At 39.9% G+C, this 26812-nt stretch overlaps 1 protein-coding gene across 1 annotated transcript in view; it reads left to right on the forward strand.

Moving 5' to 3' along the window:
* Nucleotides 1-535: 535 nt before the first annotated feature.
* The window catches only part of UVRAG (UV radiation resistance associated), a 299395-nt gene continuing 273118 nt past the window's right edge, over nucleotides 536-26812 (forward strand). Inside the window, exon 1 of the mRNA XM_086678352.1 lies at nucleotides 536-861. Within this exon, the coding sequence (XP_086534478.1) occupies nucleotides 745-861 (117 nt within the window). The 5' untranslated portion in view covers nucleotides 536-744. The remainder of the gene's footprint in view (nucleotides 862-26812) is intronic.

Consider the following 26812-nt stretch of genomic DNA (forward strand, 5'->3'; position numbering starts at 1 on the left):
TTCTCAATGCTCGCACGGTCCTGCGAACCCCTCAGGAAAAAAGGCTGCTCAGAGAACTTGCAACAGTAGCCCAGCCTTCGCGACCCAGCTGGCGCCAAACGGGTCCCCGCCGTCCAAGGGGAGGCCGGTTACCAGGGCAACTAGGTTCGGGCGGAAGTGGCTCAGAGGACTGACTCTCACTTATCAGGTGACTCTCCTGCCTCCTGCACGTGACAACAGAGCCCAGGCGCTCGCTCTACCTAGTCAGATCCCGCCCCTCTTTCCCCGTACTGACAACTGACACCAGCCTAGAGCAATGGCCCTTGCGGATCTACCAGGAGACCCCGCCCCACGGTAGTGAAAGAACCAATTAGACTGGGGAAAAAAGAAGCAACGCCCCGGGTTTCACCCCAGCTTGACAGACGCAATTTAGGCCATCCCCGGGTCCCTCCGCCCCGAGCCCATTCAGGCCGTCGATGGACAGCCCTTCTACCCAATAGCACATCCCTTGGCCGTCGTTGGGTCCCGCCCCCGTGGCAGCACAACCAATGAGCAAGCCAGGTCTCGGCGGGGTGGTGGGGGTTGCACTGCGGTAATATGGCTCTTCCTTAGCCCGCGGCCGCGGCGGCCGGAGGTGGGGTAGAGCCGTCCTGCCTCTCGGGTGGCGGGTTTCGGGGCTGCAGGGGCTCGGCGGGTCGTGGCTACGCTGTGGTGGCGGATGCCGGAGGAGCGCGGGCCCCGCCGCTCGGCGGCCCCTGGGTCAAGATGAGCGCCTCCGCGTCGGTCGGGGGCCCGGTCCCCCCGCCGCCCCCGGGCCCGGCCGCCGCGTTGCCACCCGGTTCTGCCGCGCGGGCCCTGCATGTGGAGCTGCCCTCTCAGCAGGTAAGCCCCTGGGCTCGCGGTGCTCGGTAGGGGGTGGGGTGGCAGGAGGCCGGGGAGGAGAGCCCGTGGGCGGCGGGCGGACCCTGTGCCAGCCGGGGGACCCGGGCGAGTGCCGGGGAGAACTCGGGGGACCGAGGACTTCAGGATTGTGAGGCGAGGGAGCCAGCGACGTCCGATGCTCTGGGAGATCCCCGAGTCCCCCGGAGGGATCCCGTTACTGGAGACCGGCTGCAAAGAGACGGGAAGAGACCCAGTGGAACTCCCTGGGGGCCCCGGCCTGAGCCCGCCTCTCCCCAGCTGGGGTGCTGGGGATTCCCTTGCGCGGACCCTCCTCCTCATTCCTCCTGGGAAGGGACCCGGGGAAGCCCGGGAGTCACCTGAGAGATGGGGAAAGCGCTTTTCCTTTCTCTACCCACTTGCGGAGAAACCAGTTGGTACTCTTTCCTACGGGAGAAGTTGAGGCATCTTTATGGTTTCTACCGTTTACTTTTCATCTCCTTGTTATGAAGTACTCCCCTCGGCTTCCCAAGAGAAATCCTTTGGGGCTTTGGGGTTTCCTTCCTGATTCTCAGACCCCCAAGGATCGCGTTTTAGCAATTTAGGGGCACCTTCCTCCTTCATTTCCTCAAAGGACTCCCCGTGGAAGGAGGATCTGATGTATATGTTTGTGTCTTACCCCATCCTTTAGCGGGGGTTGTGAGGGCTTCTCGGGTCCACATTGTAAGCGGATAATGAAGAGAGAGGACTGAGCTTGGGGGATCTAACACAATTCTCGGTGTCAGCCGTGTGTCTGTATGGTACTTCTTCCCTCCACCTCTCCCTTGCCAGGAAAGGACCTTTCACCCTCTCTCGTATCCCTGTTTCCTTGAAGAGGACCCAAGGAAAAACTGTCAGTTCCTGAGACTTACCCACGTAGGATTTGTGCCAAGGGCTCAGTGGCCAGTAATTCATTTCATCCTGACAGTTCTATGAGATAGCTATTTTTTATGATTTCCCGTTTTGTAGTTCAGCACACTGAGTCTCAAAGATGGAAAATCCCACGTCCAAGGCCTTGAAGTCAGGAAGTGCTGAGGCTGGGTTTCACAGTCCAGCGTTGGGACCCTGTAGCCCGGGCACATGGCTGTGTGCTTGAGACTTGAGAACCTTCGCACAGGATGGAGCACGGTCCTTCACCCTGCATTCAACTACCCCTGCCCTAGTACTTAGGAAAGATTCTTAAAGAAGAAAGCAGAGTTTGGGGCAGGGGGTGGAGGGGAAATGAGATGGGTTTGAAAGCAGGAAAAGTAGAGGGGGTGCTAAAGTGGAGAGCTGCACTGGAGGTCTTAGCTGCACTGGCCACTGAGCTGAATTGTGTGCAGAGGCAGGACTTTTTATGTGGGAGAAGAGCATTTAAAAGCTGGGGTTAGCATGTGCCCTAGTTTTGTGGTGCTGTTGGGAAGCGAGTTGGTGGAGAATGTTAGGAGTTTGAGGGTAGTGAGGTTTGGATTGTATTTATGAGGTCCTGGGAAAGATTAGAAGTCTGGCAGGGGGAAGACTAGCCTTAGGAATGAGCATTCAATGTGAATTTTCATGTGTGTGGGGAGGTGGATTGTGAGGATGGGTACTGAGAGAGGCGATGGTGGGCACTGTTGGGAGCAGCCTGGAGAAGTCCGAAGTATTGAGGGCCAAGAGGGATTTAGCTTGGGGGAGCTTTGGGAAAATGTGGGATTAGAAAAGAGGAAGCATCATTTGTTGCAGAGAAGCATGTTCTCTGATAACAGTTCACAGTTTAAAAATTTTTTTTTTTTTTTTCAACGTTTATTTATTTTTGGGACAGAGAGAGACAGAGCATGAACGGGGGAGGGGCAGAGAGAGAGGGAGACACAGAATCGGAAACAGGCTCCAGGCTCCGAGCCATCAGCCCAGAGCCTGACGCGGGGCTCGAACCCACGGACCGCGAGATCGTGACCTGGCTGAAGTCGGACGCTTAACTGACTGCGCCACCCAGGCGCCCCAACAGTTCACAGTTTAAAATGGGGGAAATAGCTAAACTGTCCGTGGAATAAATTTAACTGCATTTGTAAGCCTTTGTCAAATTTTTGGATTTGTGCCGAGGGATACATAGTGGCTTAAGTATTTAGCTGAATGCCACATGAGCTCTGAGTATGGTATTTACAGCTTTCTGGGGGTGTCATCCTTCTTGAATTCTTGGAAGGTAGCCTATATAACAAAAATACTTTTGCAGTTGACGTTTTTTTTAGTTTTGTGGGTCAAAGTGCCTATATAATGAAAATACTTTTACTTTTGCAACTGACGTTCATTTAGCTTTGGGGGTCGAAGTGTTCAGGTTTTTAGGGTGTGAGTAACATTTAAAAAATAAACATTTTTGTATAAGTGTTATCTGTATAAACTGCACTGATTATTTAGCACACAGCTTGATGAATTGTTGCAAAGTGAACACAGTTATATAACCATCACCCAAATTAAGAAATACAAAATTATTAGCATTCCAGAAGTCCTCTTTATGTTCTCTCCCATCTCTACCTTTTCTTTCTCTCCAAAGGAACTACTAGTCTAATTTCTAACAAGAGATCGGTTTTTGCCTGCTCTTGAACGGTGTATAAACGCAAACGGTGTATCATGCAAAGACCACATTTTTTTGTGGTCTTCTTTGTCTGATTTCTTTTGCTCAGTATTCTCTGTGAGCATCATAGGATGTGTGTGTATAAGACTTTTTTCTTTTAGCATGAATTCATTGTCTTTTGTTGTTGTTCTATGTAGCTTTTGCAAAATTTAAAAAGTTTAGATAAATTGGAAAATCAGTTGATAACTTTCGTTTAAATGACACTTTGAAAATTGTGTCGTTTTACTGGATCCCATGGTATTTGATAAGATGTCAGTCTTTTGAAACAAATAAGTAAACACTGTTTTAGGATTTCTGTTGTAAAGCTGATTGTCTCAAAGCATAGATTCAGTGCTTCCCCCAGGCTGCTTCTTGGCATTGTTGACAATTTTGAGTGGGTAGGTCAGTCTGTGAGATGTGGAGCCACATCCATAGCTTGTACCCACAAGGTACTAGGAGAACCTGTCCAGTCCGGACAGTCAAGAATGTCTTCAGGGGCTGCCAAATGTCCCTTAGAGGGGCAAAATTACTCCTGATTGACAACCACTGTTCTAAGTATATTTTCATCTTAGGGTAGACAGTGTGCCTGCTATTTTGTACTCATTCATTTCAGTTTTCATTAAGTCCCATTGATTCTCATGGCTGTGATGTTTAAAATGTTAATTTACTGTATTAGTTTTAAAGGTGTTGGAATCACCTTAATCTGCCTCCAGGAAAAGACTTACCTATTTTGCTCAAAGGAAGCCCACAAAACTATGTATAAGACCCAACTTATTTTTGTCTTATTTTAATCCACTTGTCGTTAAAAAAGAAATTTAGTTAAGGCTGCATAACTCCTGAATCTTTGTCTATGTGAGTAACTAGTCCCTAATTGTCAACCTGTCTGTGTCAGATGGGACTACTTACTACTTAATCTTTGCCTCCTTTTGCTTCTGTATGATCTTACTTTAATTGTTAATTTAAGCATGAACTAGTCACACATTTTGAAGACTGTTTTTGATCTTTAATTTTTGGTTGAGGTTTGTAATTAGTGAATATAAGCTCATCTGAAGAATAACTTCCTTCACACCCTTAAATTTAGAGTTTTGAAATAAAATTTTGTGTTTTGTGGTAGAGGCATTTAATATGTCCTAAAAGTTTAATTGAGAGCACTTCTTTCCTCCCCAGAGTCTTCCTCACTTGAGTCTAACCTAAACTACATTTCTGTAGATACTCAGAAATGGGTGGTTTTTTAGTGATTGTTCAGTGACCCTTCCAGGGGGCCGCATATTCCTTTAAGAATTTGGTAAAAGCTATAGACACCTTCCTTAGAAAATGCACTTACATACGTAAACACAGTTTTGCATGCGGTTTTGGTTTTCTTGAAACATATGTACGTGGAAACCCCAGTATCAACAGCCCTGAACTGGTTTATTCCTTTCCTTTAAAAATTAAGAAAAAATTTGCTATTTATTATTTGTTTTAGACAGTCATCCATGTCAGTGTATATACATCTACCGTATTTTGCATAATAATGTTCACTTAGCTTTGTTTAACTCCTTGTTGGTAGCCCTTTGTACAGTTTCCAGTTTTATCTGTTACATTGTTGCAGGGAATATACACGTATAGGTATCTTTGTACACTTGTGCTAATATTTCTTTAGGATGAATTTTGAGCAGTGAAATCACTCAAAGGATATATGTATATATTTAAATTGGTATAAATACATAGAATTATACTTCATATAAAATATGTACATGAATACTTTTATTATATGTACGTTTTTGTTAACTTTATTTTTTATTTTTATGTTTTCATTTTTGTTAACTTTAGAAGATATTAGCAAAGTGTTTCCCTGAAAGGACATGTCCACCACACTACTACCACTAGATTATGACAGGGTTTGTTTACCCATCATATTTTGTCAGCTTTGGGCATCGGAAGTTTTCTCCGTGTTTTCCAATATGATTTTATATATATGTATAATATATGTAGAATATAATCATATAACTTATACATATATGAATGTGTATAATCTGCATCTGTATACACATATGTATATATTTTTGCTATTTAAATTTGTATTTCTTTAATTATTATATTTTAATAGCTTCATTTAATGTATACAAAACACTGTGCTAAGTACATGATCTCATTTATCCTTAAACAACCCTATGGATTTCATCTTTGCATAGGTTTATGTAACATTGTAATTTCTTTCGTGAATTGCAGGTTTATTTTTGTCCTTGGCATTAATTTTTCTGATCGCTCAATGTTTTTCGCTGATTTGAAGAGCATTTATTTTTCTTCTCCTGTGTTTGGAAGAGGTGGACTCTATTAGCTCTATTAACATTTATATCCCCTGAATTTTTTTATGTAGACATTATTTTTCAGAACAGTTTTAGATTTACAGAAAACTTGAGGTGAAAAGATAGTGCAGAAACTATATACTCTACACCCATTTCCCCCTATTCTTGATGTCTTCCAATTGTATGATACATTTGTTACAATTAATGAACCAGTATTGATGTGTTATTACTAATGAAAGTCTCCAGTTTATTCAGTATTCCTTAGTTTAAACAATTGGGGTAAAATATACATTCCATAAAATTTGCCATTTTAATCATTTTTAAGTGTGTGTCTCAAAGGCAGTTATGACTGTTTGTGCAGTCATCACCACTATCTATTTCCAGAAATTTTCATCATCCCAAACAGATACTGTACCCATTAAATAATAATTCCCCATTTTCCCCTTCTTCCAGCCCCTGGTGAACTTTGTTGTGCTCTGTTTCTATGAATTTGCTCATTCTAGGTACTTCACGTAAGTGAATAATACAGTATTTGCTCTTTTGCGTATGACTTATTTTCAGCGTAATGTTTTCAGTGTTCATCCATGTTGTAGCATGTATCAGAATTTCATTCCTTTATAAGTCTAAGTAATACTCCATTATATGTATATACTGGATTTTTTTTTTTATTTTTTAAGTAAATTGTACATCAACCTACTGAGTCAGCAGGAAGCCTGTGCATTTTGTTTATCTATTCATCTGTTAATGGATCTTTACTATTTACCTAATGACCTTTTTCTGTGCCAGGATATCATCCTGAATACCACATTATATTTAGTTGTTCTGTCTCCTTCCTCTCTTGGCTGTGACAGTTCCTCAGATTTTCCTTCTTTTTGATGGCTGAGACAGTTTTGAGTACTGATAAGGTATTTTGTAGGATGCCCTTGTATTGGAATGAGTCTCATGTTGGTCCCCCCCCCCCCCCCCCCCCCCCCCCCCCCCGCCCCATGATTAGACTGGGGTTATGGGTTTGGGGAGGAAGGCCAAGGAGGTAAAATGCCATTTTTATCTGGTCTTATCAGGTGTACATACTGTTAAGATGACTTATCACTATTGATGTTAACCTTCATCATCACCAGCTGAGATAGTGTTTGTCTGGTTTACAAACACTGCTATAAGGTTACTCTTTCCCGCTCACTCTCCATACTGTCCTTTTTGGAAGAAAGTCACTATGCACAGCCCATAGTTGAGGAGTGGGGATTCCTGTTCCCTCTCCTGAAGGGCAGAATATCTACATACATCATTTGGAATTCTTCTGCATGGGAGATTTGTATCAGTAACGACTTCTTTTACAGATGAGGAATCTAAGGTCTGGGTAACTTTTTCAAAGTTACACAGTGTTAACACAGGGCAGTTAAGGTCTTTGATTACCAGTTGCCATAGACACCTATTCTTTGCAGAGCGCTGGCTAAACACAGACGTTTTAAGTTACCTGAAGGTTCAGGACCATGATGCTTTGTAGTTTATTTCCCACAGCACCTCTACCAAACACTACTGATTACATAGTAGGAGCTGTCTGTATATTTTTATTTTTAATTTTTATTTTTATATGAATCTTTCCTTTGAAGACCTTTACAGCCTAAAGAGAAGAAGGAAATGGGATTGAAGCACATACAAGAAAAAAATGGTAGAAGCATCAAAAAGCTTTATAAAGCTTAATTTAGCCATATATGATATATAGTTCCCTCTTATGTGTTTATTAGATATCTTACTGTTGCTAATCTAATTTGATTTTTTTTTTTTTTTCATGTACTTTCAAAGAAATCTGTTTTGTTGGTAAGGCCACTAAAGGCAGAGAGAAAGTTGTGTCTTATTAGGAACATATGCCTCCTGCAGCACAGTACTGTGCTATGTATGTTTGTTCCTTCCACAAATATTTATTGAGCCCCTTACTTGTGACTCAAATTTAAAACATGTATATAAAATAGAATGATAGCAATTTTTGAACTGCTTTGGCTCTTGTAAACAAAACTATATGAGGAAGGTTCAGAAACTGGAAAAAAATCAGCAGTCTAAAAATCATTTTTATATGACAAAATACATTTAATTAAGATTTTTTTATTTGTTTGTTTCTTTGTTTTTCTTGTGAAAATGTTTAGTTCTCCTTTGAAAGGAAAAGCTATGTTCTTATTTAGTGTTTACTTTAAAATTTCTCCACAGGATCACAATTCTTAACTTTGTGGCAGAAAATTTTTGAAGTGAAACTGACTAGAAATAGAGCAAGAACAGAACTGAAACTTATAAGTTGGGCCTGAAGTGTGTAGTGAAATGAAAAAACAAATTAGGTTTTCGTAGTTTTAAAATGTGTACTTTTGATATCTGTGTATTTTTACCCATCAGCCTTATTACTATTGTGGGGGAAAAGGAAAATTTGTCATTTTCAAAAATTATTTATTTTTGAGACCGCGCGCGAGAGAGTGGTAAGTGGGGAAGGGCCAGAGAGAGAGGGAGACAGAATCCTAAGCAGGCTCCAGGCTCTGAGCTGATAGCACAGATCCCCACGTGGGGCTCCAACTGACAAACAGCGAGATCATGATCTGAGCTGAAATCAAGAGTTGGACGCTCAACCCGTTGAGCCACCCAGGCGCCCCCATTTGTCATTTTTAAAGCACTTGAATGAATGCAGTAACAAACCATGGGTATTTTAGAAAAATTAAAGACAGGTCTATGTTAAGAGAGGAGTTGAAACATTTTAGGTTTTATACTTTGTTATAGGTCTAATGACACCGTAGTGTCTCAGGCAGAGTTAAATGTTTCTAATTCCTTGCATCAGTTAGCAGTTAGACTATATAGGTGGAAGAGTGCGTGCAGCACAGAAAACTTGACATTGGAATTTTTAGAAAACATAATTCATAGTATACCTTCTTGGTTTAGTATTATACAATCTTGTTTTCCATCTTACTTTGAGATGGAATCTTGAATTTGAATCATAGAAGTTTACAAATGCAAAATCTGAAGCTCTCAGAGGTGAAACTATTCCCCTGGCCATACACTTGGTCATCTGTTTATTCTCTTCCTGAAGGAGTCAGTAAAGATGATTAGTTTAACAAATGTGAATTGAGTGTCCTGTTGTTCTTGTAGTGACAGATGCCTGACCAGAACCTGGGTGTTGGGCGTAGTTCTACTGTGTTTTTGGCTGGGTATTTGAAAACTTGTTTCTTAAACTTATCTCTGTGCTTTGTCACAGCATCTCCACATCTCTGGGGATTTTAGGCTAGGACAGAAGTGGAAGAAAGGCTGTATTTTAAACTTCTTTTTACAGGCAGAATACTCAGGCTCCACCCCCACACCCCTTTTATGGTGTGAATTAGAATGAAACTTTGGAAGATCCCTCTGTATTTTAAGTGATCAGTCTTCCTGTTTTGTCTTTGGGTACTTACCATGCCTATCCTTTTTTGAGTAGTCCACTGAAGAATTCCTGATTCTCTACCTCTTTAAATTTCTGAAACAGCAACATCTGGTGATTGTGGGTTCTTTGATGTCAGGAATTTCATTCTCTGTAATATTTGACGCTGATTGCCACAGACCTCATTTACTAGAAATGTTACGAGGCATTGAAAACTCTAGTCAAGTGCGTTTGTTGGTTAAAGGCTAAGCCAGATACTGTTAAAGCTGAGCATTAGAGCCTAGCACTTAAGCGGCTCAGTTTGTTTGTTGGTCCATTGAAATATCTGGCATTTTTCCGCCCGCCACGGTTTTTAGAATATCCTGAAAGAAACAGTCTGATTTTTTTGAGAACAGTAGGGAAAATCAGGAAGTGGAAACTGGCAGTTACCTTTGGCTTTCGTCAGTAGACTCCAGGGTAAGAAAAAAGGGAAGATACAAATAAGTAAAAGTGGCAATCAGACTTTTATGATTTTTTTTTCAGGAAAAACTTGGTGTTCTTTACCATGATTATACTTTTTTTTACTAGGGGTTTTACTCTGAACTGTAAGTAATTCATATGTTATGTTAGCCTCCATTAAAAGAGGAAAACTTAACTGCGTCAGCCATTTATTCAACAGATATTTATAAAGTATCCTCTTTGAATTATGTTAGGCATGTGATTAGAAACTGTAGGTCTTGTGTCCTCCAATGTGCTTATGTCTTTCAGAGGATGTGAATTTTTCCTGTCACAATTCCAGTCGCTTTTTGATCAGAATACAGGAAAACTAAACGTTTAAAAAAAAAAGCAACATGAAAGTAACTTTATTTAGAATCATGAAAAACTTTTTTTTTTAAATTTCTGAGAGAGAGAGCAAGAGTGAGAGAGAGAGAGAGAGAGAGAGCATGGAGGAGGGGTAGAGAGACAGGGAGACAGAGGATCTGAATTGGCCCTGCGCTGAGAGCTCCAATGTGGGGCTCAAACTCATGAACCATGAAATCATGATCTGAGCCAAAGTCAGACTCTTAACTGAGCCACCCAGGCGCCCTTTTAAAAATACTTTTTTTTTTTTTAACGTTTATTTAGTTTTGAGAGACCGAGATAGAGCACGAGTGGGGGAGGGGCAGAGAGAGAGGGAGACACAGAATCCAAAGCAGGCTCCAGGCTCTGAGCTGTCAGCACAGAGCCCAACGCGGGGCTCGAACTCATGAACTGTGAGATCATGACCTGAGCCAAGGTCAGATGCTTAACCGACTGAGCCGCCTAGGCGCCCCTAAAAAAACTTTTTTAACCTTGATCGTCTACCTTAATGAATAGAATAATCTCATTAAATTGGTACTGCTTTCATCCACTAAAATGTTAATATCCAGCTATATATGGGAAGCAGCAAGATGAAGAAGATTTTCTAATTTTTCATTTTGAAAATCGATCACAAAGCAAGATAGGAAAGTAGGCTGTGGGTACGCTACTTATTACAGGTCTAGGACATTTTATTGTATTTATTTATTTTTATTATTATTATTTTTTATTGTGAGAGAGAGAGGCAGAGAAAGAGAGGGAGAGAGAGAGGATTCCAAGCGGTCTCTGTACTGACAGTGTGGTCGTGACCTGAGCTGCAATCAAGAGTAGGACGCGTAACTGACTGAGCCACCCAGGCGCCCCTCCAGGTCAATGTATTTTATAGCACTGTGCTCTTTATAGGAGAGAGTTGGTCCCAACTTTATAGTAGGTGTAAAGATTTAATTGATAGTAGGTATTTCAGGCTTGTTTTCATGAATTGACTTAATGGAGTTTATTCTACTTGATAGGTATTTCATATAAACAGTTGTCCAGGTGTTCTGGAGTGACTAGTTTACTTTTGATATCCATATATTTCTGTCAAAGACATCAGTTTGATTATTAGATGGGGACACTAGAATTGCAGAATTTCTTTTTTTTTTTTTAAATTTTTTTTTTTTTTTTTTTTTTTTTTTAGAATTGCAGAATTTCTTAATTGTACCCTAGCTGCATTTTTGATATTATATTAACTTGGCTGCTTTAAAACTATCTGAAAGTTACTAAAAATTATTGCTCATGAATATTGTATGTTCAAGAAAAGGTTACATGTATTAATATCCTCTTTATTTTTTTATTATTTAAAAAAAATGTTTGGGGCACCTCGGTGGCTCAGTCGGTTGAGTGTCTGACTTCGGCTCAGGTCATGATCTCACAGTCCGTGGGTTTGAGCCCCGCGTTGGGCTCTGTGCTGACAGCTCAGAGCCTGGAGCCTGCTTCCAATTCTGTGTCTCCCTCTCTCTCTGCCCCTCCCCTGCTCATGCTCTGTCTCTCTCTGTCTCAAAAATAAATAAAAACATTAACAAAACTTAAAAAAAATGTTTTATTTATTTATTTTTGAGAGAGAGAGAGAAAACACAAGCAGGGGAGGGGCAGGGAGAGAGGGAGACATAGAATCTGAAGCAGGCTCCAGGCTCTGAGCTGTCAGCACAGAGCCCAGCATGGGGCTCAAACTCACAAACTGTGAGGTCATGACCTGAGCCAAAGTCGGATGCTTAACCCACTGAGCCACCCAGGCGCCCCTATCAATATCCTCTTTAATGAGGTAGCAATATATGCAGGGTATTTTAGATAAGTTATATATATATATATATTTAAATGGATACTTAGAAGTAAACATAAAACCTCTTAAGATTAAAAAATTTAATTGATATTAAATTCCTGCTGTGTACCAAATATTGCATTAGGCTGGTGTGCATCTTTCTTCAACTTCTCTTATTGTTGGAATACCAGAATATATTTGATTGTAATTTTATATCATTTTCCTTTTTTCATTTAATTTGCATTTCATTTTTGTGATTTCACAATGTCTGTTGTTAGGTATTATTATTACTATTATTTTAACGTGAGGTATAATTGGCATATAACATTAGTTTCAGGTATACAACATAATGACTTGATATTTGTATAATTTGTGAAATGACCAGCACAGTAAGTCTAGTTAACATCTATCACCATACGTAGTCCTCCTTCTTTTCTTCCTCCCTCTCTCCCTCCCTCCCTTCTTTCTCTCTCTTTTCTTTTTCTTTTCTCTTTTCTTTTCTTTTCTTTTCTTTCTTTTCTTTTTATTTCTTTTCCTCTCTTCTCTTCTCTTCTCTTCTCTTCTCTTCTCTTCTCTTCTCTTCTCTTCTCCTCTCTTTTCTTTTCTCTCCATGTCTAGTGTGGGGCTTGAACGCATGACCCCAAGATCAAGAGTCTTATGCTCTACTGACTGAGTCAGCCAGGCGCCCCAGTCACCATAATAGTTACAAAAAAATTCTTGTGATGAGGACTTTTAAGATTTACTCTCATAGCAACTTTCAAATATTCAATACAGTATTATTAACTATAGTCACATTACGTTCCCGTGACTTACTTATTTTATAACTGAAAATCTGTACTTTTTGACCTTTTGACCCCCTTCACCCAGTTCACCCCTCCTCCACCTCCATTTTTACAATTTCTTACGAACAAATAATCATTCCTTTAATATGGTGTGGTGGAAAGACTTGTAAAACTGGTTCAGGGAGTAACTAAGGTAACTTTGGGAAAAGCACTTTGGTCTTCGGTTCTTAACTTTTACAAGAGAAGATTGGAGAGAGATTAGATTATTTGTATCTTTAAACATGTTAAACCTCTGTGCCTCCTTTTTCTCAGTTGCCAGTTGCTTTACTTTGGTCCCTTTGTGGAATTTTCATTCCGCAAACACCGTGTTCAACTCTGTTCTGTGCTGTCCTTTGTTCAGCAGTTATTTTTTTGAGTTTCTACTATGTATAATACCACAGTGGTGAAGAATATGGATTCTAGAGCCAGACGGACTGCTTGGGTTCAAATCCTGGTCCTTCAATTTCTTAGCTGAGCAGTCTGGAAGTTACTTGATCTCCCTATGCCTCAGGAAGGCTCGAATCAAATGGGCATAATAGCACCTACCTTGTAGGGTTGCTGAAAGGATTAAATGAGTCATAAATTTGCTTAAAAAGGTGCTTGGTACAGAGTGCTCCGGAAATGTTAGTCGTTGGCTTCTATTGTTATTACTATTGCTATTTGTTAGGCATTGTCCTTGCCATGGAGGGACTCATAATCTAATGGTTAAGGCAACTATATCAACAAACCATAATATAAGAGATAGAATGAACAAAAGCTGAAGTGGGAAAGATGAGGAAAAGTATTCTAGCAGAGTGATCAACTTGAATAAAAAGGTAAAGTATAAAAAGGAGTGGCAGATAATTAAGTGAAGCTGGAGTTTAAGTAGCTGAGAGGAGGATGGTGGAAACAAATGTGTTGGAGAGGTATAGTTTGGGATTGGATTATAAAGGGTCACATATGCCAGGCTCTCCTGTAGGTAGAGGGGAGGATGGTTTCTTTTTAAAGACTTAATTTTTAAAAAAATTTTTAGTGTTTATTTATTTTTGAGAGAGAGAGAGAGAGAAAAAGACAGAGTATGAGCGAAGGAGGAGCAGAGAGAGAGGGAGACAGAATCCAAAGTAGGCTCCAGGCTCTGAGTTGTCAGCACAGAGCCTGATGTGGGGCTCACAGCCATGAACCGTGAGATCATGACCTGAGCCAAAGTTGGACGCTTAACCGACTGAGCCACCTAGGTGCCCCAAGACTTGATTTTTTTTTTTTTTAGAGCAGTTTTAGATTCACAGTGAAATTGAGCAGAATGTACAAAGATTTCCCAGATTCCCCTGACCCCACACATGTGTAGTATTTCCCATTATCAATATCCCCTTCTCTATGGTATGTTAGTCATAGTTGGCGAACCTGCATTGACACATCATTGTCACCCAAAGCCCATAGTTTACATTAGGGCTTGTGTTATATCTTCTATGGTTTGGGACAAATATATAATGACATGTATTCACCAATATAGTTATCATACAGAGTAGTTTCAGTGCTGTAAAATCTCCTTTGCTATACCTGTTCATCCCCCACTCCCTCTTAAGCCCTGGCAACCATTGATCTTTTTATTGTCTCCATAGTTTTGCCTTTTCCAGAATGTCATAGAGTTGGAATCATACAACTCCCTTGAGTAACTACTGAGGACCATGATTACTGGAATGTATGGGAAGAGTATGTTTAGTTTTATAAGAACCTGCCAAACTGACGTCCAAAGTGGCTGTACCATTTTGCCTCCCACTAACAATGAATTAAGAGTCCCTGTTACTGCACATCCTTGTCACCATTTGGTACTGTCAATGTTCTGGAGTTTGGCCATTCTACTAGGTGTGTGTAGTGGCATCTTGTTTTAGTTTGGATTTTCCTGATGAAAAATGGTGAAGCATCTTTTCAAGAGCTTATTTGCCATCTGTATATCTTGTATGGTGAGCTGCCAAAGTCTTTGGTCCAATTTACAGTTGGGTTGTTTTGTTTTCTTATTGTTGAGTTTGAAGAGTTCTTTGTATATTTTGGGTAACAGTGCTTTGTCAGATGTGGCTTTTGCAATTATTTTTTCCTAGTCTGTGGCTTGTCTTCTTTCTCTTAATACTGCCTTTTGCAGAACAGAAGTTTTAAATTTTAATGAAGTCCAGCTTGTCAGTTATTCTTGTCATGCAGAATGTGTTTGATGTTATACCTAAAAGGGCTCCTGGGTGGCTCAGTCGGTTAAGCGTCTGGCTTTGGCTCAGGCCATGATCCTGCTGGTCTTGATTTCAAGCCCCACATCAGGCTCTGTGCTGACAGCTCAGAGCCTGGAACCTATTTCAGATTCTGTGTCTCCTTGTCTCTCTGCCTGCTTGTGCTGTCTCTCTCTCTCGAAAATAAACAAACATTAAACAAAAAATTAAAAAGTAATTGTTGTACCCAAGATCACCTAGGTTTCTCCTGTGTTATTTTCTATGAGTTTTATAGACCTATAGTTAGGTCTATAATCTCATTCTGAATTAATTTTTGTGAAGGATGTAAGGTTTGTGTCTAGAATCATTTGTTTGCATGTGAATGTCCAGTTGTTCCAGCACCATTTGTTTAAAAGACTTTGCCCTACTATACTGCCTTTGCTCCTTTGTTAAAGATCAGTTGACTATACTTATGTGGGTCTATTTCTGGGCTTTCTTTTCTGTTCCATTGATTTTTTTTTTTTTTATTCTCTTGCCAATACTACACTGTCTTGATTACTGTAGCTTTATCATAAGTCTCAGATAGTGTCAGTCCTCTAAATTTGTTCTCCTTCAAATCCTTTTTTTTTTTTTTCTTTTTTGGAGAGAGAGGTGCATGGGAGCGTGCCAGTGGAGGAGGGGCAGAGAGAGACTCTTAAGTAGGTCTGACTCTGCTCGGTGCAGAGCCAGACCAGGGTTCAGTCTCAACAACTGTGAGATCATGACCAGAGCCAAAATCAAGAGTCAGGTGCTTAACCGACCAAGCTACCCAGGCGCCCCATAACTTTGTTCTCCTTCAATATCGTGTTTGCTATTCTGGGTCCTTGGCCCTCTCCATATAAACTTTAGAATTGGCTTGTTAATAACTACAGAATTACTTGCTGGGATTTTGATTGGTATTGCATAGACTCTATAGATCAAGTTGGGAAGAACTGACATCTTGACAATATTGAGTCTTCGTATCCATGAATATACAATGTTTCTCCACTTTTGTAGTTCTTCCTTGATATCTTTTTATCAGAGTTTTGTAGTTTTCCTTATATAGATCCTGTACATATTTTCTTAGATTCATACCTCCTATTTCATTTTTTGAGGCTACTAATGAAAATGTTATTGTGTTTTTAAGTTAAAATTCCAGTTGTTCATTGCTGGTATAGAGGAGATTGGCTTTTGCATGTTAACCCGTATCCTGCAACCTTGGTATTATTGCTTATTAGTTCCTGGAGTTTTTTTGTTCATTTTCTCAGGTTTTCTACATAGACGGTCATGTCATCTGTGACAAAAACAGTTTTATTTCTTCCTTCCCAAACCATATTCTTTTATACCTTTTCTTGTTTTATTGCATTAGCTAGGACTTGTATTCCTTTTCCTTTTTAAAAAGACTTTTTGTTTAGAAAGAATTTCAAGCTTATTGAAACATTGCAAAAATAAAACTTGTATGAGAACACTTTATCTTTATACCCTTTGCCCAGATTTGTCTCCTAACATTATTTCATTTGCTTTGTCATTTGCAAGCTCTCTCTTTCTGTATGTACAGATATAGATAAATGTTTTTGTGTATGTGAATCATTTGAAGTTAAATTACATGTATCACAACCTTTAAAAAAATTTTTTTTAATGTTTATTTTTGAGAGAGAGACAGAGTATGAGCAGGGAAGGGGCAGAGAGAGAGGGAGACATAGAATTTGAAGCAGGCTTCAGGCTCTGAGCTGTCAGCACCCCGATGCGGGGCTTGCACTCATGAACCCTGAGATCATGAGCGGAGCCGAAGTTGGACGTTTAACTGACTGCGCCACCCAGGCGCTCCATGACCTTTTACTTTTAAATACTTGAGTACGTATTTCCTAAGTAGGTATATTCTCTTTCATATCCACAGTATAGTTATCAACTTCAGTAAAATTAACATTGATATAATACTTTTACCTAATCTGTGGTTTATATTCCACTTTTGTCAGTTGATTGCATAATGTCCTTTATAGAAATTTTCCTCCTCCACTTCATGATCTAGTCTAGGGTCAGGTAGTGCATTTAATTGTCTTATCTCTTCTTTAAGAGCTTTTCACAGCTTTTGTCTTTTTTTTTTTTTTTTTAAATGTCAGTGTCATATTACAAACCACTTCTTCCCTTTTAAAAATAGAACATTCCTCATTTTTTGTTCATCTGATGTTTCCTCATGATTAGATTCAGATTACTCATTCTCACTTGGAGTATTTTGTGCGTGGTGATGTGTCCTTCATACAGTATACAGTATGACCTTTGGAGGCACAGAGTGTCCATTTGTCCCTCACTGGTGATGTTCAGTTTTGTCACCTGATCAAGATGTTATCTGATTTCTCAACTTTGTCATTCTGTGTGTGTCTGTACGTGCGCCTGAATGAACGTGACTAGTGAATAGTTTGTAGGGAGACGCTTAGAGAACATACGTATATCCTGTTCCTCCCCCTCTAGACTTGTCATCCATTATCATCCATTGATGATTCTTGTCTGAGCCAGTCTTGGCTGTGATGTGACAAAACAATGATTTCCCAGCTCTTACCGCTCCCTGCACATTTCCCAGTCTGACTTGGGCATCGTACTGTTATAAGCAAGAATGGCAGGATCATATTTTGTTTTTAACTCATTAATTGTTTTTTATTCAAGTGTAGTTGACACATGAAGAGTCAGTGGTAGTGGACAGAGTGGTGAGGAGACTGCTGACAACACTTCTAAACGAGGGGAGACTGAGGCCTGAATGGCGAGGCAGCAGTGTGCATGCATCTGTCATTCCCGTCTTCTCTCAAGAGACATTTAGTGAATATCTGTGTGGGTGCACATTAGCCACTTGGGATAAAAAGTCACAGTTTGGGTCTTTAAGGAGCTTATAATCATTGAGGCTACAGAAGGGCAAAGAGTTATGATAAAATATGTGCCGTTTTTAAAAAAAATGTTTATTATATGAATGAGTTTGGGGGCTTGGCTTTTCAGAAGGGTTGGTTTATTTTATTTTTTTCATTTTTAATTCTTTTAATGTTTATTTATTTTGAGAGAGAGAGACCGACAGACAGACTGTGCTAGCGGGCGAGAGGCAGAGAGAGAGAATCCCAAGCAAGCTGCACTCTGTCAGCGCAGAGCCTGATGCAGACTTGAACTCACAAACCGTGAGATCATGACCTGAGCCAAAATCAAGAGTCGACACTTAACTGACTTAACTGACTGAGCCACCCAGGCGCCCTTAAAATATGTGCTATTAAGAGCTATGCATAAAATATAACTTTAAATGCAAGGGCACTGCCTTAGATGGCATAGTGAAATAGCTAAGATTGTCTGTGCTTTACTCATTGGTTCATCCATCAAACACTTACTGAGGACCTACTTTGTACCAGGACTGTGCTAAGGGCTGTGGGCATAAAGAAGAATAAAACTTGGTTTCTGTATTTAGAAATCACCCCTCTTTTGCGGGGGGGGGGGGGGCATTGGCAATAAAGCGCGATTGTGGCAAGTGCTGTGATGGTGGCATGTCCACAGTGTAGTCCTAGCATAGAGGGGAGGAGTGATCATCTTCATTTGGGGTAGTGGATGGGACAGGGAGGTCAGGAAGGATATATCAAAAGTGGGAATTCTGGAGCTGGGTCATAAAGGGTGATTTGCTGTTTGTCTGCTTAATTGTAGGTATTCATTTTATTCTAACTTTGTGATTACCATTTACTGCCAGATTTCCCTCCTCGCAAGATTTATGGCTTCTTGTCACATACCATTGTAGAAGTTTCCTTTAAAAGTTATTCATGAACAGGTTTCCCATTCTTACCCTGTTGTCTTTTCCCATGCTGCTTTGTTTGTAGTAGCTAATCTCTTTAAAACCATTCTCAGTATTTTAGCCACAGTAGTTAGAGCCATCTCTCCCATTTGACAGGGGAGAAAATCAAGGCTCAGACAAGAACATGGAAGAGCTAGAGTTCATCATCTGCAACTATTCTGGTTCTACATTCAAAGCTTTTCCCACTATCTCACTCTGCTTGTTGGATTTAAAGTGCAGTTTTCCAGTTTCATCTCTGCCTGTACGTTCACAAACCTGTATACCTCCAGTTCAGTGGATAGACTTTGAAGCTCTACAGGTAAACTGATCACAAAAGAATGAGGAAACTTTAGGGTGATTGAGAATAATAGTAACATTATTGAACTATCATGGTTCCAGCACTGTGTCTAAGTACTTTGCAGTTACTGTATGTGCTCCTCATTACAGTTCTGTGAAATACAGCCTGTCATTAGCTCCCCTTTACAGATGAGGAATGTGAAGCTTCTGAGAGCTTAAATACATTCCCTGGTGGCAGCACAGTGGGGCTCAAACCTGTCTGCCAAGTCTAGGCTATAATACAAAGGCAGCGTTTGGGATCATTGGACAAATACCCCACAATTTGATTTTGAATTGAAGCACACTCCCTTTGTTTTTTCAGGTTGATTTAATTGAACCCAGTTTGTACATGAGAGTCCTACAACTGTTAACCCTCGTGCTGTACAGACTGTTGCACAGGAGTCAGCCTTCGTGTTGTGGGGGGCTTACTCTGTCTGTCTACAGCTCTTGTGCCTGAGCATCTGTAAAAGTCTGCCTATATTATTTGCTCTTAAACACGTCAAAACTTCTTGGTGTAGAAATGCCAACAGAGCAGAGACCAGGGCTTTTAATTTCCTAAATTTATGTAGGAAAGATATTCAAAGGATTTAGACTTCCGTTTTATTGTGTAGTTCCTGGCACATGATGGGTACTCAAGAAATGTTGAAATAGTTTGGTTTGTTAGGATACAGTTTATAGGAGAGAATTATGAAGATACGAGAATGTTTGTGAATGTTGAGAGTTTATTGGGACACACTGGGATGAAAGACGTAATAGAAAGTAGATCTGGAGCCTTTGGATATATGTAGTAAAGCCTAATTGTGGTGGAAGGGTCTTATTAGGTGAAGGCAACCTGGGTTAGTTCTAGGGTAAAGAGGAGGAGGTGATGGGAAAGAAATAGAGGGAGTGAAAACAGGAAGTTTCTGGATTAGGATTACCAAATTCTAGTTTGCTATTCTTGCTAGGTTTCAAACATAGATTCTGCCAGGAATCACTTATGCTAATATTAATGCTTTTTAATGGCTTGCCCCTTCTTTAGGAATTATTTAGAGCTTACTATTTGTAAGAGAGCTCTTGTTTGCAGAAGAGGAAGTTGATACATGCGTAAGAGAAGGGAGCTGGTTTTTCATGGTAAGCACAGCCATAGTTTTAGGGCAGTGAATGAAGGATGTGGAAAAGAAGGAACATATGCCAGAGATACTGTGAAGAAAGAAAGAATTGATGGGCTGGTGGCTGATCAGAAATGGGGTGGGGGCATGGGATATCTGCAAGGCAAAGATGCCTCTGAGGTTTTGAAACACGGAGTCTGGGAAGCAAATACATATTGTACATGCATATAAATACATGTAGTCCAAGAGATCAGGCCTGGCTCCACATTTCGATTTTGGTATTTATTAACAATGTGAACATGGCTAAGTACCCTTACTAATGGCCCCAGTTTTATTTTATTTGTATTAAAAAAAATTTTTTTTTTTACATTTATTTATTTTTGAGAGACAGACAGAGACAGTGCATGAGTAGGGGAAGGGTAGAGAGAGGGAGATATAGAATTAAAAGCAGGCTCCAGGCTCTGAGCTGTCAGCACAGAGCCTGACGTGGGGCTCGAACCCACGAACCATGAGATCATGACCTGAGCCAAAGTCAGATGCTTAACCAACTGAGCCACCCAGGTGCCCCTGTGGCCCCAGTTTTATTATCTGAAAAATGAATAAGATGGCTATATTAGTGCTTATTAAACTTAAAATGTACATAAAAATTACCTGGGGATCGTGTTAAAAGGTAGGTTCTGACTGGGTAGGTCTATAGTGGGACCTGAGGTTGTGTATTTCCAGCAAGTTCCCATGTGATCCTGAGTAGCAAAGGCTTAGGTGACCTTCAGGAGGGTTTCCAGTTTTGTAGTTTTGTAATTCTATTTACTGAATGTTGTCCTTTGGAAATCAGTTACATACTTGAGACCATAGCACCTTTATTTAGATAAATGAATTCTAAATCTGTCTCTTCACTTCAAATTAGAAATGCCTAAACCAATTCATCATCTTACACTGATAACCACATCCCTTTCTCAACATTCCTATTTCTGTTAATACTTTATATTTATAAAGTACTGTGTGATTTTTCAGAGAGCTTTTATATCCATTATTTCATTTGATTCTTAAAATAACCCACAGAGGTAGGCATGCAGGAAATATCTCCATTTTATGGGAGGGAAAACAAGCTCAGAGAGAGTAAGTGATTTGCCCATGAGTAAATGGTAGAACCACCCAGAGTTCAGGATTATTGACTCTAGTTTGAACTCTTACCAATATGTCACACTGCTTCTGGTAATGGCTATCACAGATATCTGTGCTTAAAGGTTGGTTGCCATTTCTGGTTTAAAAAAAAATTTTTTTTAATGTTTCTTTACTTTTGAGAGACAGAGAGACAGAACACCAGCGGGGGAGGGGCAGAGAGAGCCGGAGACAGAATCTGAAGTAGGCTCCACGCTCTGAGCTGTCAGCGCAGAGCCCGACGTGGGGCTCGAACCCATGAACTGCAAGATCATGACCTGAGCCAAAGTCGGACGCCTAACCGACTGAGCCACCCAGGCGCCCCTCTGTTTTTTTAAAAATGTAAATTTTGTTTTATTTTAAAAAGCGGATAATATATTCATATGGATCACAATTCAAAGGTATATAAGAGGGTGCTGTGAAGAGTTTCCGTATCACTCCGTGCCCCAAATACCCATTTTCCCTTCCCTGGGGCAAACAGTGTTCTCAATTATATTGTGTGTACCTCCAGTATTTACGAAATTATATATTTTTTCCCTATGAAACACAGACGATAACATGTTAAACACACTGTATAAACTTTTGTGGGTTTTTTTTTTTTTTTTAATTAATAGTCTGTCTTGTAGATTCTTCCATATCAGTGCTCAAAGAGCTGCCACATAATTTATTTTTTCTGGCCACTTAGTATTCCACTAGAGGATATATCATAATTTAGCAGGTTCCCTATTGATGGACATTTAACGTATTTCCAGTTTTTTGCTAGTAACAAACAATAGTGTATTACGTACATTATAATGGATATCTCTAAGTATACATTTTTTCACAAGTGAAGAAGTAGAGTTGCTGGATCAGAGAATATGTGCGTTTGTAATTTTGTAGATACTGCCAGATTGCCATCTTTAGAGGTTTTTGCCTGTTTTGCTCTTTTCAACCAAGTGCTTGTTTTGCTACTGCTTTGCCCCTGGATAGGTTATCAGACTTTCTGGTCTGTGCCAACTTTAGTGTAGTTTTAAGTTGCATTTCTCTTATGAGTGAGGTTGAGAATCTTTTCAGAAGTGTTTAAGTGCTGTTTGTCTTTTTCTGTGAATTATCTGTTAATATTTTTTGCTATTTTTTTTTTTCTGTTGGGTTTTTGGATTTTTTTCTTATTCGTTTTTAGGAACTCTTTATGTTTTAGTGAAATTGGCTTGTTATGTGAATTAAAAATTTTTGGTTAGGTTGTTTTTTCCTTTGACTTTACATATGATAGTTTTGCCATGCATAATTAAAAAAATTTTTTATGTTTATTTATTTTTGAGAGACAGAGACACAGCACGAGCAGGGGAGGGGCAGAGAGAGAGGGAGACACAGAATCCAAAGCAGGCTCCAAGCTCTGAGCTGTCAGCACAGAGCCCACTTGAACCCACGAACTGTGAGATCATGACCTGAGCCGAAGTTGGATGCTTAACCGACTGAGCCACCCAACCTCCCCTGCCATGCATAATTTAAAAATATTTTATGTAGTAAAATTTACTGATTTTTTTTTAATGTTTATTTATTTTTGAGGGAGAGAGAGAAAGAGAGAGAGCACGCATATGAGTGGAGGAAGGGCAGAGAGAGGGGCACAGAGGACCTGAAGCAGGCTCTGTGCTGACATCAGAGAGCCCGACATGGGGCTTGAACTCATGAAACATGAGATCATGACCTGAGCCAAACTTGGACACTCAAGAGACTGAGCTCACCCAGGCACCGCCATATTTCCCTAAGGGCCTTTTGACTCCCTTATTTCCTTTGTCAATCTTGTCTTCATCCTCAACCATATCCATTGTCTAATTAGTCTCCCTGTTAAGCCCATTTTTGCTTTAGGTTCCTATGTGGTCTTATCCTTTCTATCTATTCCTATCAGTATTACTTTAAACCTTTTTTATTTTGGAAATTCCAGTGAATATTGAAATACATATAGTGAAATGTGTGTTGTATATATCACTGTATATTGAAATGCATATATGTATGAGGGGGTGAGTGATGAACTCCCAGGTACCCATTACCTAACTTCAAGAACTGTCACGTCCGGGCAGATCTTGTTTTATTATATGCCTACCTAGTCTCTCTCTCACCCCAATTATATTGAAGCAAATTATGGGCACGCTATTATTTTAACACTTGGACCACTGACAGCTGTATTCTGTCTTCCAATTTTTATCTTCTAGGTAATTCTGTGTCTTCCTTCTTACATGTCTAGAATAACAGTTCTGTAATACATGCTCATTGACAGTGTACTGCTGGATAGTTTTACCTCAGATTGGGTTTTTTGTGTGCACAAACTCCAGTTCTTTAGTGGGTTTACATACTCTGAAATTAGGGAATGCCATGTTTGTCTCCCCACATTTCTTGGCATGGTCTGGGAGGGAAATACCAGCAAGATAAAATAGAAGAAAGAAGGGAGCAAGAGAGGAAGGATGAGAGATACGTGCAGAGAACAGTGCTAGACCTGTCACTACGAAGGCTTGTTTCCCAGAGGGAAACATGGAGGAAAAAGGGCAAGTTTAGACCTTCCACCGAGATTGGGGATGGATTGGGTGGAGATTAAACACCCAGAGCCAAAATGTATAAGAAATGTAGAAAGTTCAGAGATATATTTTGTCTTTTCCTGTGAAGAAGCCTGTATTATACTTTAGTAGTGCTTACCAAATGACTGAATTACATTCTAGAACTGAGTGAGAGCAGAGTGGAGTCAGAATAAAGGCTTTAATTCCAAGGTTGTGTGATGTGCGTCAGAGAGAGCTCTCAGGGATAGGAGCTATAATGTATTATATGAGAGATTAGAATTGGTGGGTTGTTTGTTCAAATCTGTAACATTGGCTGTTGGTGCTACTTGCTTGTAGGCAGTAGCACCAAGCACTAGTTTTAAATAAAGCATTTTTGGGTTCTTTCAAAACTTTTCACAGGGAGTCTTTCAGATGGGATCAAAAGATTAGAAAGAATAGGTGACTGAGAGTGCTATAATATAGAAGGAGCTTTTGTATTTTTTAAAAAGACTGATCTAATTTATCAAGCTTAAGTTCTGAATTCAGTAATTCAACATTTTTACCTTCTGTGGGAATGTGGAAAACTAATCTTCTCCCAGGTTTGCTTTTGTTGTCCCTCAAAAAAGTGCACCAAAATAGCGGTAACCTGAGTTTACTGGAAACAACCTGGGCCTTATTCCTCCGTGGCATTTAGCCTCTTCCTAGGCCAAGAACAAATGCCTGACCTGAAAAAAGAAATGAATTGAGGATAGGAAAGGGGGCAGCTGTCCAGAACAAGTTTGACTACATTTCTAAACCAAATGCTCCTTAAAAATATTATCTCATAGTGTCTGTGATTATCAACATGAGAGGTTAGCAAACTGGCCAGTAGTCACTGGCTTTTGTAACTGAGGAGACTAAGAGAGGTTACCATGGTTAAGAGATTGTAAACAAACAAACAAGAACATGAAGAGAATCGATATGCCATGAAAAAGTTAAAATAATTTTTTCTCTGTCTCTTTATAGAATAAGTTGGCACCCCTTGATCTGTATCATTCAGGGTATATAGTAATATTTCTTCATGCAAACATTTAAAATTTCATGTTCTTTTGTGTTCCATATTAGCACTTCTTAAAAAATGGATCCATAGTTTTCCATTGTATGAATGTACCACAATTTAAGAGTGATTATTAAATTTTTGCTTTTAGAGCCAATATCAGAATAAGCATATTTGCATGCATTTTTTGACTTGTGGAATTGCTTAGTCAAATATTATATACAGTTTAAAATTTAGTAATTATGGCTAAATTGCCCTCCCTCTAAGTTGAACCAGTTTATATTTCCTCTAGCATAATTTTCCTTACTTTTATCAACTGTGACAAAGACTAAATAGGTTATTTAATCAGATAGATCTCTTCATTTTCTATTGCTAGGTAAGAAGAAAAATTTAGTGGCATAAAGCAACATCATCATTTATTTTGCTTGTAATTCAGCAGTTTGGTTTGGTCATGGTGGGAACAGCTTGACTCTACCTGATGTCATTTCTGGTGGCTCAAAGGCTGGGGGCTGACATGGTCACTTACAAGTCTGGCTATAGCTGGGATCTCACTCAAGGCTGTGGAGAAGAACTACGAAGTCCTTTTCACATAGCTGCTTGCTGTCCTTGCATTCGGGTGACTGGGTTCTAAGAAAGAGGATTCTAAGAGAACTAGATAATTTTATGATTTGGCCTCAGAAGTCATGCAGTCTAATTTCTGCCATAGTCGCAGGCCTTCCCCCGTGGAAGGGGGAGGGAACATAGGTCCCATTTTTTAATGGAGGGGTGGCAATATCACATTGTAACAGAGCATGCGGAATGTGATGTATTGGTATAACCATTGTTTGCAAACTGTTTGGAAACTAGTCTGCCATAAGGTGGAGTGATTGTTGTGCATATCTTAATTATGAGTGTAATTACACATCTCTTCATATGTTTATTGACCATTTCCATGTCTTTTTCTGTGGTCTGCCTTTTTATGTCCTTGGCCCCCTTTTCTATTGGGCTATAGATTATTGATTATATTATTGCTTTATAAAAGCTCTTGTAGATTAAGCAAATTAGACTCAAAATTTGTTTTGAAGATATCTCTTTAGAAGTCATAAAAGGTGTGTATGGGATGGTTATTTAGTTTGGTGATGGTCGGGACGCGTGGGGTGGCTATAATTTAAGAACCATAGTACTTTTGTTTTTGAAGCAAGGGTTACAGACAGGGAAGGAAGGGTGAATGGGAGCCATGTCCTCCTGTTGGCCATCAGCCTCCCTGAGTCACTTTACGGCAGTGATGAGGAACAAGATCAAAGACACATTAGTTCTCTTTGGTCATTATTATACCTCAGAAGTCAGAACATTTTAGATGCCTGCAAGGAATGGCGAAACTTGGGAGGAATATAGCACCCCAGTGACCTATTTCACTACTGAAAATTGCTTTGGATTTCTCTTCGTTCTGGGGTGTGATTTGACTGTTTTTAAAGCTGTGCTGTTGCCCATGGTGAGGTTCAAAATTGTATCAACAAAAATGGATTGACCTGCCAGCAATGATTATTTTCTAAAACATGGGGATGGTTAACAAAATGAGACATTTCTTTGTAACTTGCCACTAAATTAGAATGTTACTCTTTATCTATTATGGGGTAAATTCTAAATAAAAAAATCACAGTATAAATCTCCCTAGTTGTAATCTTTGACCGTTTTATAGGGTCTGGGCTCGTGGTTGTCATTGTAGTTCTCATTTTAGGGATGGTTTGATCCGGAGACTTCAATTGTCGGCAGGACCTGAATCGCACGTGTCTTATTTTGCTCTCTTCCTTATTGGTTTCATTCTTCAGTTTCACTGTGATGGAAAGACAGCTGCCAGCATCTCTAACCCTATATTCTTCCAGATTCAGGGCCAGTGAGGGGAAACCCCCCCCCCCCAAAAAAAAAACCTCTCAAAAATTTAATATAATTTCTGAGTCTTTCAGTGGTCCTAACTGAGTCATATGTTATGGTCAGGGGGATGAAATGTGCTGATTGGCATGATCTGAGTCATCATGTGAATATCCTTGAAGTTGGAAGAGAGTTAATTCTACAGGAAGGATATAGATAGTAGGAGAGAGTGGTTCTGTAAAGGAAAATCTGCACTTTTATTTGGCCTTGTTTTAATCAAATAGGT

The sequence above is a fragment of the Puma concolor genome, chromosome D1, assembly GCF_028749965.1.
Source record: "Puma concolor isolate L17-30 chromosome D1, mPumCon1.1.hap2, whole genome shotgun sequence".
NCBI lineage: Eukaryota > Metazoa > Chordata > Mammalia > Carnivora > Felidae > Puma > Puma concolor.